The sequence below is a fragment of the Mobula birostris genome, chromosome 1 (assembly GCF_030028105.1).
Source record: "Mobula birostris isolate sMobBir1 chromosome 1, sMobBir1.hap1, whole genome shotgun sequence".
Classification (NCBI taxonomy): domain Eukaryota; kingdom Metazoa; phylum Chordata; class Chondrichthyes; order Myliobatiformes; family Myliobatidae; genus Mobula; species Mobula birostris.
Genome location: NC_092370.1, coordinates 190,528,593 through 190,545,142, shown reverse-complemented (window position 1 = coordinate 190,545,142; position 16,550 = coordinate 190,528,593). Strand labels below are relative to the sequence as shown.

Here is a 16,550-nt window from a genome sequence, read left to right as displayed (position 1 = left end):
CTTTGAGAGGTTGGTCATGAAGTCTATTAACTCCTACCTGAGTGGTGACCCAGATCCAGTTTGCCTACCATCGTAACAAGTCAATAGCAGATGCCTTTTTTTTTTAATCCCTTCACTCAGCTCTGGACAATTAAAATGCAATCATCAGCATACTCTTGATTGACCACAGCTCGGCATTCAACACTATCATCCCCTCAAAATTCATCACCAAGATCAAAGATACCTCCATACCTCACTGTGAAACTGGATCCTTGATTTCTTCTCTGGCAGACCCCAGTTAGTACAGATTGGCAACAGCATCTCCTCCACACTCACCATCAGCACAGGTGTACTACAGGGCTGTGAGCTTAGCTCCCTGCTCTATTCACATTGATTGTGTGGCTAAGTGCAGTTTGCATATGACACCACTGTTTGTGTCCCAATCAGAGCCAGTTAGCCTGACTTCAGTGGTTGAGAAGATGTTGGAGTCGATTATTAAGGATGTGGTTTCGGGGTACTTGGAGGCAAAAGATAAAATAGGTCAAAGTCAGAATGGCTTCCTTAAGGGAAAAATTTTGCCTGACAAAATTCTGAGGAAATAATAAGCAGGATAGGCGAGGAGAATTGGTGGATGTTATATACATGAATTTTCAGAAGGCCTTTGACAAAGCGCCACACGAGGCTGCTTAACAAGATAAGAGCCCATGGTATTACCCGAAAGATACTAATTTGGATAGAGCACTGGCTGATTGGCAGGACACAAAAAGTGGGAATAATGGGAGCCTAGCTACAGGTGGCTAGTGGGATTCTGCAGGGGTCAGTGTTGGGACTGCTTTTTATGTTGTATGTCAATGATTTGGACGATGGCTTTGTGGCCATGTTTGTGGATGATACGAAACTTGGAAGAGGGGCAGGAAGTGCTGAAGAAGCAGGGAGGCTGCAGAAGGACTTGGACAGATTAGAAGAACGACAAAGTAGAGGCAAATGGAACAGTGTTGGGAACTGTATAGCCATGCACTTTGGTAGAAGGAATAAAAGCATAGAAGGTTTTCCAAAGGGGGAGAAAATTAAAAAGTCTGAGGTGCAAAGGGACCTCGGAGCCCTCATGCAGGGTTCCCCAAAGGTTAATTTGCAGGTTGAGTCAGTGGTGAGGAAGGCATATGCAATGTTAGCATTAATTTCAGAAGGATTAGAATATAAAAGCAAGGATATAATGCTGAGTCTTTAAAAAGACAGAGGAGAGTATTCACTTAGAATATTGTGAGCAGTTTTGGCCCCCTTATTTAAGAAAGGATGTACTGACTTTGGAGAGGGTTCAGAGGAAGTTCTCAAGAATGATTCCAGGAATGAAAGGCTTTTTGTATGAGGAGCAATAGATGGCTCTGGGCCTGTACTCGCTGGAATTTAGAAGAATGAGGGGGAATCTCATAGAAACCTAACCAATGTTGAAAGGCCCAGATAAAGTGGATGTGGACAGGATGTTTCCAATGGTGGTGGAGTCTAGGACCATAGGGCACAGATTCAGAATAGAGGGACATGCATTTAGAATGGAGATGAGGAGGAATTTTTTTAGCTAGGGGCTAGTGAATCTGTGGAATTCATTGCCATAGGTGACTGTGGAGGTCAGGTCATTGGGTGCATTTAAGGCAGAAGTTGATAGGTTCTTGATAAGTCAGGGTGTAAAAGGCTATGAGGAGAAGGCAGGAGAATGGGGTTGAGAGGGAAATAGATCAGCCATGATGAAATAATGAAGCAGATTCAACGAGCCGAATGGCCTAATTCTGCTCCTATGTGTTATGGTCTTGTGGCATGTAAGAGGGAGATTGAAAGTCTGGTGGAATGGTGCAACAACAACCTCTTAATCGATGTCTACAAAACCAGAAGTTCTGATTGTTGACTACAGGAAGCAGCTGGAGGTCCATAAGCCAGTCTTCATTAATGGAGCAGAAGTGGAGTGGGTCAGTAGCTTTAAATTCCTTGGTGTTAACATATCAGAGGATGTGCCCTGGGACCAGCACATAAATATCTCACAAAGAAGACATAACAATAGCTCTACTTTCTTAGAATGTCATTGATCATTTGACAAACTTCTATAGATGCATTGTGGAGAGTACCCTAACTGGTTGCATCACAGCCTTGTATAGAAATACCAGACTGCCAAATTCATATGGATTTCCAGGAGTTAAAACCTGCATGTTCAGCAATTTCATTCACTTTAACAAAGAGAGCAAGAGGGATGGAGAGGAAAGTTACAACAATTCACTTACCTGAAATAATAAACAAATTTGAACCTTAAAAATATTGTTTATACAGATCTGTGAACACTGGTGAAGTCAGACATCACACAGATCAAAGAAGGTTTTGTGGGAAAGGTTGGCCCTAGTGGGCCCTTCCAGGTAAAAATAGATATTATGTTTGGAAGTAAAAACAAACTGTACATAGAGCAGACAAGTGGCAAAGCATTTCATGGTGTTTACAGGAACATTATCAAACAAGATCTAACAGAGCCACTTCAGAAAATCATCCTGATTAAAAAGTATATTAAAAATAATATACAAATGACAGTTAGAGGGATTTAAGGAGAGAATTCCAGAGGCTAGGGATTTAACATTTTAAAGCATGGCTTCCAAACATCCATGATGAGAGTTGCTCATGAGGTCAGAATTGTTGGAGAAGCACAGATATATTGTAGGGAAGATAACAGAAAAAGGCATTGTCGGATGAATTTTTACTTTAACAAAAGAGGTTAGTTAGCAAATGTATTGTTGATGGGTGAATGGGGTAATTAAGCTGGGGGGAGAGAGAAAGAGGAAGAAGGGTAAAGATAAGAGGGAGTAAGCAGAGTGAAACTATTAACTCAGTATTAATATCAGTACAACTGTTGAATAAATAACAATATTCCCATCTGATGAATTTTTTTTGAATAAAATTCTTTCAGATGTTTGAAGTTCAGCACCTGAGTCTTGCTAGCAGACAATGCCATGGAAAAACATATGAATCTATTTTGCTGCAACTAAATTTGAAGAATACTTGTCCCTTGGTCTGAAGTAGAGGAAGAATTAAATGATCTGCACAACTGTGTCATACATTAAAATGCTTCCTCCTATTTTACTATTTAAAATACATTCAGTGTATTTAACTTGCCATTGACAGGATTCATTCTTATTGTTCTCAAGTTGCAGGCAACATAAAGATAGCGATATTTGTTCATCCAGAAATGCTTTTCTTAAATACAAATTTTCAATTTCAAGAGGCGCCTTAATGGGATTTAAATAAATGGCTTTTAAGTTGATAGCTTAAAAAAAACACACTGGACAATCCTACTGTTACCATAAATTTTTTTTGCAGTTCTGAAAACACTGTTCTGGGCTTATTTTAGTACATACCCTCTGTGACTGTTTGGAGTTTTGATGAGCGTTCAGAGTCAGGAGAGTGCAAAGGCTCTGGTTCTTTCAAGCTTTCCAAATGTAAGAATGGATCATATTCAACAGAAGCTAGATCTGACAAGCTCAGAGGGAAGTATCTAGGATTACTTAAGTATTGAGCTCCGTACACACAGCTATGCAGCACCTATTGAAAAAAAAACACAAGGATTTATAGTTAGGATCAATAGTAATCACTGCAAATGAAATAAGTGAACGCTAACCTAAGTAGTGAGAATCCATCATTAAAATAAACCTCTATTTTTTTTAAACAAGTGGGAAGAATAATAAAAGTGGCTGTAAAAAATAATCTTTATTCACAAGTAAACAAACACAGGAAACAAAGTGTAAAGTAGTAAGCAATCCCTTCTTTTGTGGCTTTTCTGTCATGTAGAAAAATTAACTGGCTCATAATATGAAGACAGCTATTCTTAGAGCCAAAGACAATTGCTTTTAAAGATAAATAATAATATAATTAAGACAACTACAAATGTTTGTAAAAGAAAGTCAACTGATATCAAAATATTGGACTTGTGCCAAGAATCACTAACTCACTCTTCTACACTCTTTCCAGTTTAATAACCAAGCAAGCAAAAGTTTATACAGCACTCTCACATGCAGTCTGAACAATCTCCTTCACAACCAACGCCACTGCATCACAACTTTTATACTCAACACCTTGACTGATGACAGCGAGCATGCCAAAAGCCTTTATCACTGTGTCTACCTGTGACTCTACTTCCAGTGAATTATGTACTTGTACTCCAAGGTCCCTTAGCATTTAATAACCATCATTCCCACAATCCTGATCGAGAAGTTGCAAAACCTGGGCCTCTGTACCTCCCTCTGCAATTGGATCCTCTACTTCCTAATCGGAAGACCACAATCTGTGCGGATTGGTCATAACATATCCTCCTCGCTGACGATCAACACTGGCACACCTCAGGGGTGTGTGCTTAGTCCTCTACTTTCCTCTCGATATACACATGACTGTGTGGCTAGGTATAGCTCAAACACCACCTATAAATTTGCTGATGATACAACCATTGTTGCCAGAATCTCAGGTGGTAACAAAAGGGCATACAGGAGTGAGATATGCCAACTAGTGGAATGATGTTGCAGCAACAACTTGGCACTTAAAGTCAGTAAGACAAATGAGCTGATTGTGGACTTCCAGAAGGGTAAGAGGAAGGAACACATACCAATCCTCAGAGAGATCAGAAGTGGAGAGAGTGAGCAGCTTCAAGTTCCTGGGTGTCAAGATCTCTGAGGATCTAACCTGGTCCCAACATATTGATGTAGTTATAAAGGTGGCAAGACAGCAGCCTTTCATTAGGAATTCAAAGAGATTTGGCATGTCAACAAATACACTCAAAAACTTCTACAGATATACCGTGCAGAGCATTCTGACAGGCTGCATCACTGTCTGGTATAGGGTGGGGGGGGGGGGGGGGGGGGGGAGGGGCACAGGACCAAAAAGTGCTGTAGAGGGTTGTAAATCTAGACAGCTCCATCTTGGGTACTAGCCTACAAAGTACCCAGGACATCTTCAGCGAGCGGTGTCTCAGAAAGGCAGCATCCATTATTAAGGACCTCCAGCACCCCGGGCATGCCCTTTTCTCACTGTTCATCAGGGAGGAGGTACAGAAGCCTGAAGGCACACACTCAGCGATTCAGGAACAGCTTCTTCCCCTCTGCCATCCGATTCCTAAATGGACATTGAACCCTTGGACACTAGCTCACTTTTTCGAATACACTGTATTTCTGCTCACGTTTTTAAAATCTATTCAATATACGTATACTGTAATTGATTTACTTATTTCTTATTATTTTCTACTCTTCTATATTATGTTATGCATTGAACATGCCAGTGATAATAAACCTGATTCTGATTCTCTGTTCTTTGACACTCCATCTAGGCTCCACTGTTCACTTTAAAAATTCTTACTGGGTTTTCACTTTCCAAACATCACACTTAACTGAATGAAACTCTACTTGCCATCACTTGCCCACTTATTCAGTTAATCAAGAACCCCCTATAATTTTGATGATCTGCTTCATTGTCCACTATACAAACTATTTTAGTGTCATCTGCAAACTTACCATGTTTTGTACATTCTTATCCAAATTATTAATATGAATGACAAAAAGTAACAGAACTGAGGCACACCACTATTCGCAGGCCTCAAGTCCGCGAATCAACCTTTGACCATCAAGCCAAATTGTGTATCCGATTAGGCAGCTCTCTCAGGATACCATGCGATCTAAACTTCCAAAGCAGCCCATCACATGGAATCATATCAAGGTCCTCACTAAAGTACTTAGTAAACCATGTCCTGGCTTCATCAAATTTCTTGGTCACCTAATCAAATATTTCAATCAAGTTTGTATGATCTCCCAGGCACAAAGCCATGTGTCATTACAGATATATGCATATCTTATCCTTCAGAATCCTCTCCGATGACGGATCTGTGCTGTAGCTCGATGGCTTCAACATTCTCCACAAACACAGGACAGCTCAGCTTTTAAAGGCAGAGGAAGTAGAGTATGCCTTATGATTAATTCACCTTCGTGCACAAATGTGAGTTCTGTCTCAGTCCTGCTCACCTGACTTAGAACATCTAGCGGCCAACTTCATCAAGACCTGTGTGGATGAGAACGTGCCTTCGAGAATATACTTAACATACCCAAATCAAAAGCCATGGATGAACCAGACAATCTGTACATTGCTGAGGGCTAGATCTGTGGCATTCAAGGCCAGTGGACAAGAATCCAGGTAGATCTACAGAAGGCTATCATAAGAGCAGTAAAACAATTCCAATTGAGGTTAGAGATAGAATCCGATATACATCAGCAATGGGAAGGTTTGCAGGCTATTATTTCCTGGAAAGTGAAACCTAACATAACATCATGAATGGCAGTGATGCTTCACTTCCAGATGAGCTCAACATCTTTTATGTATGCTTTGAAAGCAAGAATAAAACTACGTCAATGCGAATCCCTGCAGCATCCAGTGACACTGTGATCTCTGTCTTGGAGGCTGATGTCAAAACACCTTTCAAAGGGTGAACCCTCCCAAGGCGTCAGGCCAATATGGTGTGCCTGATAGGGCTCTGAAAACTGCCAACCAACTGGCGGGAACGTCAAAGGACTTCTTCAATCCTGCTCTGTTATAGTAAGAGGTTCCCACCTGCTTCAAAAGGGCGACAATCATACCAGTGCCCAAGAAGAGCAGGGTGAGCTGACTCAATGACTATCATCCAGTGGCACTCACATCTACTGTGATGTAGTGCTTCAAGAGATTGGTCATAGCTCCAGACAATTCCTATCCAAACAAGAGCCTGGACCCTCTGTAATTTGCTATCAATAGGGCTACAGTGGATGCAATGTCACTGGCTCTCTACTTGGTCTTGGATCACCTGGACAATAGTAATACTTCTGCCAGGTTGCTGCTTATTGACTACAGCTCAGCCTTCATTAAAATCATACCCTCAAGTTTAGTCAAAAAGCTCCAAAACCTGGGTTTCTATACCACCCTCTACAAATGGATCTTTTGACTTTTTCACCAAAAAATCACAGTCTGCGCGAACTGGAAATAACATCCACTCCTCACTGACAGTCAACATTGGCACATCCCAAGTGTGTGCGCTTAGCCCACTGCTCCATTCTCTCAGCAACAACCTCGTACTCAATGTCAGTAAGATCAAGGAATTGACTGTGGACTTCAGGAAGGGTAAGTCAAAAAAAAAACAGACCAGTCCTCATCAAGGGATCAGAAGTGGAAAAGATGAGCAGTTTCATGTTCCCGAGTGTTAACATCTCTGAGGATCTATCCTGGGCCCAACATATTGACGCACGAAGAAGGCTTGACAGCAGCTATATTTCATTAGGAGTTTGAAGGGAATTGGTATGTCACCAAAGACACTCACAGATTTCTACAATGTACTGTGGAGAGCATTCTAACTGGCTGCATCATTGTCTGTTCTGGAGGGGCAAAAGCACAGGAAAAGATAAAGCTGCAGAGAGTTGTAAATTCAGCCAGCTCCATCATGGGCACTACACTCCCAAATATCTAGGACACTTTCTAAAGGTGATGCCTCAAAAAGGCAGCATCCATCACTAAGTACCCCCATCACCCAGGACCTGCTCCCTTCTCATTGCTAACCATCAAGGTGGTGGTACAGGAGACCGAAGACACACACTCAACATTTCAGGAACAGCTTCTTCACTTCCACCATTAGATTTCTGAATGGATAATGAACACTTCCTCAGTACTTTTTCCTCTCTCTTTTTGCACTAATTTATTTTTTAGTATATGCTTCTTAATGCCACAAAACAACAAATTTCATGACATATGTCAGTAATATTAGGCCTGATTCTGAATCTAATAACTTACCCAACACTAAAGTTAAGGTCTATCACTGCCATCAACCCATTTGTAAATTCAACTGATGATGCTCAGAGAAAATAGAATCTACCAAAGCTGGCAGGTTCAAGACTTTATTTTTGGGGGAAAAGAGGAAGAGAAGTCAATGCAGATTGCAGGTGGGAGGATAGCAGTATAGTGTTGATGTATGGAGTACTGTACACAGCATTGTGAGATCAGGTTACTGTAATTTAAGTTGGAACCAGTCTTTGGAACTGGTCATGGCTAAAAAATTAATTCAAGTAATTATGGTCATCAGCAGTGCTGCCAGGATAATGAAGGACACGACCCACCCAGCCAACACACTTTTCATCCCTCTTCCCTCAGGGAGAAGGCTCAGGAGCTTGAAGACTGTACGGTCAGATTTGGGAACAGTTTCTTTCCAACTGTGATAAGACTGCTGAACGGATCCTGACCTGGATCTGGGCCTATCCTCCAAATATCTGGACCTGCCTCTCGGTTTTTTTTGCACTACCTTATGTTTCCTTTTCTATTTTCCATTTATGATTTATAATTTAAATTTTTACTATTTACTATCGATTTGTACTGCAGGGAGTGCAAAGCGCAGAATCAAATATCACTGTGATGATTGTACGCTCTAGTATCAATTGTTTGGCGACAATAAGTATTAAGCATTAAACCAGCAAAACTATGTCATAACAACATGTTTTTTTTTTTTTAAGTAATGTAACATTATGCATTGCTCAGCAGCAATCTGAACAGAATCTGAGTTTCCAATAAAATATAATCATTGTGCTTTACTGAAGTAGTATCTGGTTTCCTGAATGGCACTTGGCAATGGTCATTCATGGCTTTAATTGAATTCAGACTGATGACATCATCTGCCACACTGGCAAAATCTACTTCTATTCTTCAGGACTGATCAAATTGGACTCGTTGAGGGAAAAATTTCCAGAAGCTATATCATTTAGCACAAAGTTTGTCTTCAAACAAGCAGCTGACAAAACCAATGAGGTGTGTGACTCCTGATGGGAGTTATATACAGGCCTCCCAATAGTAGCCAGAATATGGGCTACAAATTACAACGGGAGATATAAAATGCACATCAAAAGTGCAATGCTATGATAGACATGGGGGATTTAAATATTCAGGTAGATTGGGAAAATCAGGTTGGCGCTGGACCCAAAGATTGAGAATTTATAGATTCCTCATGAGATATCTTTTTAGAGCAGCATGTGGTTGAGCCTACTAGGGGAAAGATATTCTGGATTGGGTATTGTGTAATGAACTGGATTTGATTAGGGAGCTTAAAGTAAAGGGACCCTTAGAAGGCAGTGATCATAACATGATAGACTTCACCCTGCAATTTGAGAGGGAGAAGATATAGTTGGATGTATCATAAAACATAGAAAATCTACGGCGCATTACAGGCCCTTTGGCCCACAATGTTGTGCCAACATGTAATCTACTCTAGAAGCTTCCCTATCGCGTAGCCCTCTATTTTTCCAAGCTCCATATACCTATCCAAGAGGCTCTTAAAAGACCCTATTGTATCCGCCTCTACCATCTTCGCTGGCAGTGCATTCCTCACACCCACCACTCACTGCGTGAAAAACTTACCCCTGACATCCCCCTTATACCTGCTTCCAAGCACCTTAAAACTATGCTCCCTTGTGTTAGCCATTTCAGTCCTGGGAAAAAGCCTCTGGCTATCCACACCATCAATGCCTCCCATCATCTTAAACACCTCTATCAAGTCATCTCTCATCCTCCATCGCTTCAAGAAGAAAAGGTCAGGTTCACGCAACCTATTCTCATAAGGCATGTTCTCCAATCCAGGCAACATCCTTGTAAATCTCCTCTGCACTTTCTCTATAACATCCACATTCTTCTTGTAATGAAGTAACCAGAACCGGACACAGTACTCCAAGTGGGATCTAACTAAGGTCTTATATAGCCTCACAGCTATATAATGTTACCTCACGGCTCTTGAACTTGATCCCATGGTTGATAAACAACACACTATACGCCTTCTTAACAAAACTGTCAATTGTGCAGCAGCTTTTGAGTGTCCTATGGACATGGACCCCAAGATCTCGCTGATCCACCACACTGTCAAGAGTTTCACCATTAATATTATATTCTATCTTCAAATTTGACCTACTGAAATGAATCACTTCACACTTATCTGGGTTGAACTCCATCTGCCACTTCTCAGCCCAGTTCTGGATCCTATTGATGTCCTGCTGTAACCTCTGACAACCCTCCAGACTACCCACAACACCCCCAACTTTTGTATCAGCAAACTTTCTAACCTACCCTTCTAATTCCTCACCCAGGTCATTTATAAAAATCACAAGGAGGGGGTCCCTGAACAAATCCCTGTGGAACACCACTATTCCGTACAGAATACTAACCACCCACAACCACCCTTTGCTTTCTGTGGTCAAGCCAATTCTGGATCCACAAAGCAAGGTCTCCTTGGATCCATGCCTCATTACTTTCTGAATGAGCCTTGCATGGGAAACCTTATCAAATGCCTTACTGAAATCCATATACACCACATCCACTGCTCTAACTTCAATGTGTTTTGTTACATCCTCAAAGAATTCAATCAGGTTTGTAAGGCATGACCTGCCCTTGACAAAGCCATGTTGACTATCCCTAATCAGATTAAGTCTCTCCAGATGCTCATAAATTCTGCCTCTCAGGATCTCCTCCAACAACTTGCCCACCACTGATGTAGACTCACTGGTCTATAATTCCCTGGGTTATCTCATCTCCCTTTCTTGAACAAGGGAACAACGTTTGCAACCTTCCAATCCTCTGGTACTTGTCCCCGTCCCTATTGATGATGCAAAGATCATCACCAGAGGCCCAGCAATCCCCTCCCTTGCATCCCACAGTAGCCTAGGGTATATCTAGTCTGGTCCTGGCGATTTCTTTAACTTAATACCTTTCAAAAGCTTCAGCACATCCTTTTTCTTAATATCTATACACTCAAGTGTTTCAGTCTGCTTTAAGTCACTCCTACAATTACCAAGGTCCTTTTCACCGTTGAATACTGAAACAAAGTATCAGCATTACAGTGGAGTAAAGGGAACTATAGAGGCATGAGAGAGGAGCTGGCCAAGGTGATTGGAAGGGGTCACTAGCAAGGCTGACAGCAGAATAGCAATGGCTGGAGTTTCTGGGAGAAGTTTGGAAGGCACTGGATAGATACATCCCTAAGAAGCAGTAGTATTCTAAAGGAAGGATGATGCAACGGTGGCTGACAAGGGAAGTCAAAAACAACAAAAGCAAATGAGGGGGCATAAAATTAGTGGGATATTAAAGGATTTGGAAGCTTTAAAATAAAACAACAACAAACTATTAAGAAGCCATAAGGAACGATAAGATGAAATATTAAGGTAAACTAGCTAATAATATCAAAGAGTATAAAATAAAAGGGAGGCAAGAGTACATATCTGGATGGTGGAAAAATGACACTGGACAGGTAGTAATAGGGGACAAGGAAATGGTGAACGAACTAAATAACTGTGGAAGATACTAGCAGTATACTGGAAGTTCGAGAGAGACAGGACAGAAGTGAGTGCATTTGCTATTACTAGGGAGAAGGTGCTTGAGAAGCTGAAAGGTCTGAAGGTGGATAAGTCACCAGGACCAGATGGACTACACCCCAGCATTCTAAAAAAAAAATGGCCTGAGGAGATTGAGACATTAGTAATGATCTTTCAAGATCATCAAGGAAATTATAATCTAGATAGTCTGACCTTAGTGGTTGGGACGACATTGGAATCGGTTGTTAAGAATGAGATCTCAGTGTACTTGGAGGCACATGATGAAATAGGCCAGAGTCAGCATTTTTCCTCAAGGAAAAACCTTGTCTGACAAATCTGTTGGAATTATTCGAGAAAATAACAAGCAGAATAGACGAAAGAGAATCGGTGGCCAGGTTCAATAATCTGAGATGCAAATAGACCTGGGAGTCCTCATGCTGTACTAGTGAGGCCTCACTTGGGAGTATTGCGAGCAGTTCACGCCTCTTATTTAAGAAAGGATGTGCTGACATTGCGGAGGATTCAGAGGAGGCTCATGAGAATGATTCCATGAATGAAAGAGTTGTCGTATGAGGAGCGATTGATGGCTCTGGGCCTGTACTCGCTGGAATTTAGAAGAATGAGGGGGAAATCTCATTGAAACCTATCAAATGATGAAAGGCCAAGATACAGTGGATGTGGAGCGGATGTTTCCTATGGTGGTGGACTCTAGGCACACCCTCAGAATAGAAGGATTCCATTTGGATTAGAGATGAGGCATAATTTCTTTAGCTAGAGGGTGGTGAATCTGTAGATTTTGTTGCTACAGATGGCTATGGAGGCCAGATCATTGGGTGTATTTAAGGTGGAAGTTGATAGGTTCACTACTATGTCCATTTCCAGATCATTTTTTGCTGAGGGCCCAGAATCTATGGAACAAACTCTTAAGTATTAAGGTACAGGTTGAGTAACAAGGCTACATGATAAGCAAAGAGGAAAAAGTTTATCATGCTTATATGGATAAAACAGAGTTGAGGTTACATTCAAATGAGCTAATATCTTATTAAATAGTAGAAGTTCAAGGGACCAAGTGGCCTATTCTTGGTGTTAGTTTGTATGTTCATAGGTATTTGTGTAGGTCGATTACTTCTTTGGTAAAAACTTCTCTTTTCCATGCAGACTTAACATTGATTTATTCCTCCTAAATTTCCATATGCTCTTACTTTTCTCATCAACCATGACATTGATAAATGCATCCCACAGAAAGGCAAGGATCAGTCAATAATCCATTTAATGTATATTTGAAAGGCACCCAGAATCATAGGATCATATAAAACTTTGAAAGGCTTATCAGGCTACTGAGCCTGTGGCAAGCATGAAACATCTATCTACGTTAATCCTGTTTTAATTCTCCCACATTCTCATCAACTCCTTCCAGATTATACCATTAAATTGCAAAATAAGGCCTATTTACAGTGTCAATTAACCTCTCAACTCATGCAAAGTCCATGACCACAGCACTTCATGTCAGCAGGACTTTTGTTGTGGAAAAGAAAAAAAAATGTAGTTTCAAAATTGGTTTTGGCAGGACACAGGAGTGATTTTGTTTTAGGTTTTAATTGGTTAATCAGGAAAATAAATCTATCCTTACAAACATATTTTAAGAGTTAGGTGAGTTATAAATGCTCACAGGGCTCCAAAACTGTGTAAAGTATTCCAAGTAGGCCTTACCAATATACATTGTACAACTGTAACAAAAACTTGCCATTCTTAAACTGCAATCCCTTGGAAAAGACTACTATACAGTTTGCCTTTTAACTGCTTGTTGGATCTGTCTGCTAAATTTTTGTGATGTACTTGAACACTCAGATCCTTCTGAACTTCATTCATTTGCAGTCGCTCTCTATTTAGATAATAATTTGCCTTTTGATTCCTTTTACCAAAGTGCATAACCTGACACTTTCTCACTTTAAACTGAACGAATTTATCATGCTGGATACCAAGCCAGAAAGAATCTGATTGGTTTGTATAGCTCCCCACCAGATCAAACTCCACCTCCACTCCAACACCAATATAGTTGGAAAACTGGATCCAATTAATTTAATGACTTGTGTGAATGTGCACCTGACCCTGGAGCATGTGAACAGATTCAGAGTGGCGGCTATGGAGAAGAAGTGGGAGAAAGGTCTACAAGTGCTGTAGAAGTTTGTTCATTCAGTTTTACTATAATACTACAGATTGTTCCTTGATTCAATAAAAATCATAAAGCAAATTCAAGTACATTTTTTCATGCAAATTATACTAATGCTTACCTTGTAAATGCAACTGAGAATAGATTTGTCTGAATTATTCTTATCTTGTCCTGCAGCTTGGACAACTTGCAGCAATGTTTTTAAAGGCAGCACCATACACCAGTCCAAAAGGCACAGCAATAAAGACACTACCAGCTGTTAAGTGCAGGTTATAAAAAAGAAAATTAATAAAAGCTATGTCTTGCAAACATACTAAACTCCTACCCTACTTACTCATAATTACACAACACATACTTACCCTTTTATCTTGTTCATGTGGGGATACTTCAGTGCCTGGCAATAGGTAGGTAATTGTTGCCATCAAAATCTATTCAAAAAAAGGAGACAAGTTCACACTAAAAGAAAAGTTCACCTAGTTATCCAAAAAGAAGACAAGATTTCCAGAAACTAAAAAAAAAAGAGGTTGGAAAGCATTATATTTCACAAGACTAACACAAGTCCTCTCCTGGGAAAATGGTAAGAGATCGCAACACACACAAAATGCTGGAGGAGCTCAGCAGGCCAGGCAGCAACTATAGAAAAGAGTTAACAGTCAACGACTCAGGCCAAGACTCTTCATCAGGACTGGAAAGAAAGATGAGAAGTCAATGCAAGAAGGTGGGGGGAGATTAAACCATGATGTGTGCATGCCAGCCTACTGTAATGGAGCTGGATCCAGCCCACTGCAGTCACTGTTGCTACATTTACCTGGACTAGATGAGGAAGTTAATCAAGCCGAGCTTGTGAAGCTTAGATAGCATATCATTGAGGCCCTGCACTTGGTAGGCTCTGGACGGCACTGGACAGGAATTCTACGTGATCTTACAGGCTTAAAGGGATAAATGGTGTATGTCCATTCTAACACTACTATTGTTTCTTTCAGACTCAGGCTGAACTACAGAGGAAGGGGAGGAGGTCTGGCTCCTGCACACGTAGCACACAGGCCCACCAGTGAGTGGACACGCCCTGGTGCTCGTGAACCAGACCCTCAGCTACGGGTAAATAGCCCCACTGCCCTGCCGGAAACCTCGGGAGAGATGAAGGCAACCTAAGTAAATCCAGACAGCAAATCCAGAGTGGAGCACCTAAGATGTCTGGATGTCATTGTACATCCTTCCGGTTGATCCTGCAGCCAAGCTGGTGTCAAACATATTGCTGCATATTGCCTTTGGATTACACTGGTGAAGCCGAAAGGGGGATCTTGATGACTGGGCATCTCAGGATCTCCATACCTTATGCCCAGGCTTATAATGATAAGTAAATGAGCATGATAAAGTAAAAGTATCATCGCATGGCTGAAACTAATCTTGCCATAAAATGTGACATTCTCTTGTCAACCAACTCATTTCTCCAAAATAACTTGGATTCAAAACGTTAAGATAAATTGGAATGTTTGAGACATTAAAAGATGTTAAGATTTTAGAAATAAGGCACTCACAAAAGTAGCCACTTAAGGAATTGAACTCTTACCCAAGGGCACAATACTAGCCATTATATAAACATTTTTTGGGCAATTCAAGCAATTCTGTTTGCCGCATCCAAGGATGATGCTTTTTCCTATTCCCGTCTCCTTCCACTATCCATTGCGAGTATGTCTTTTGAAGTCTAAGCCTTAAAATGTGGAATTACATCTTGAACAATCATATAAACTCTTCCTATTATATCTTACCATCCGACTAAAATTTCATACTTTTGGTAGTGTAATTTTTTTTGCTTTAGTATTAATTTTTGACTGTTTATCACTGAAGCACTTTCTATTATTTTCCTGTTACAAACACCATAAACATAAATATTATCCCCAAGCAAATAAGAACGTCCATATAATGAAAGGTATATTACATAAGTTTATTGCCTACAGTCTTCAACTGAATATTTTACAAGATATCACTTTTCCAATCAATAGAAATAGTAAATTTTTACCTCAAGTATCTTTTTCGGAGAATCTGGTGGATAATTCTGGAGCTTGTCCACATAATTGATCAATAGATGTAAAATATCACAAGCCACTTGTGCGACAGCTTTGTTTGGGAACTGTAAATACATGATAGCAAGTTTATGGTCCTGAAAATCTAGTTTTTAAAGATGAGTCATAATAAAATTATGGAAATATGTTTTACCTTTAACGTCACACAAATTACATTTAGAGCATCTTTGATTTGAGGATGATGAGTGCCATGTACTAACTCTTCACAAAGCCAAATGCCAAGGCTGCAAAGTGCAACACATCTGCAAAAAAAAAAGATTGTAATGCCTATTATAATCTTATACTCGGTCTTAAATGGCGCATGAGTAATTTTCATGTGAGGTTAACAGGTGAAGATGTTTCCTTTAGAAATTACCTTAATCTGTACTGTGTGTCTACGTAATTTCAAATTTAACAAGCTACTAACCTCTAAGATGTATCAACACGATTGGGCCAGATTATGCTCTATTGCCCGATATGATAGCATTCGTTATGGCAAGTGAGCCAGAAGGGCAAAGTCAAAAAAGTAAATATTCTAAAACTAAGGTGTTAAAAAACCTCCAAAAGTAACAGCTGAAGAAATGAGACGCCTTATATAAACAGAGATGAACTGATGACAAATAATTGTTAGATCGTCAAAAGGATACTTCTATTTTTTTGTGGCAATTTTTGAACCTACTACATTATTAACAACTTTGCACCAGTCAGGCTTCTGTACCTCCTACTTGATGGTAACAATGAGAAAAGGGCATGCCCTGGGTGCTGAGGGTCCTTAATAATGGATGCTGACTTTCTGAGACTCTGCTCCTTGAAGACATCCTGGGTACTTTGAAAGCTAGTACCCAAGATGAAGCCAACTAAATTTATGACCCTTTGCAGCTTCTTCTGGTCCTGTGCAGTAGCAAACCACCCCCCACCCCACCCCATACCAGACAGAGATGCAGCCTGTCAGAATGCTCTCCACAGTTC

General features: G+C 40.5%; 1 protein-coding gene across 4 annotated transcripts in view; it reads right to left on the bottom strand.

Moving 5' to 3' along the window:
- ralgapa1 (Ral GTPase activating protein catalytic subunit alpha 1) overlaps positions 1-16,550 on the bottom strand; it is a 210,429-nt gene that overhangs the window by 74,389 nt on the left and 119,490 nt on the right. For all 4 annotated transcript variants that reach the window (XM_072267609.1, XM_072267616.1, XM_072267625.1 and 1 more), the window contains 5 exons: positions 15,736-15,844; positions 15,539-15,649; positions 13,878-13,946; positions 13,640-13,774; positions 3,366-3,549 (listed from right to left, as the gene is read on the bottom strand). In XM_072267609.1, coding sequence (XP_072123710.1) covers positions 3,366-3,549; positions 13,640-13,774; positions 13,878-13,946; positions 15,539-15,649; positions 15,736-15,844 — 608 coding nt within the window. The remainder of the gene's footprint in view (positions 1-3,365; positions 3,550-13,639; positions 13,775-13,877; positions 13,947-15,538; positions 15,650-15,735; positions 15,845-16,550) is intronic.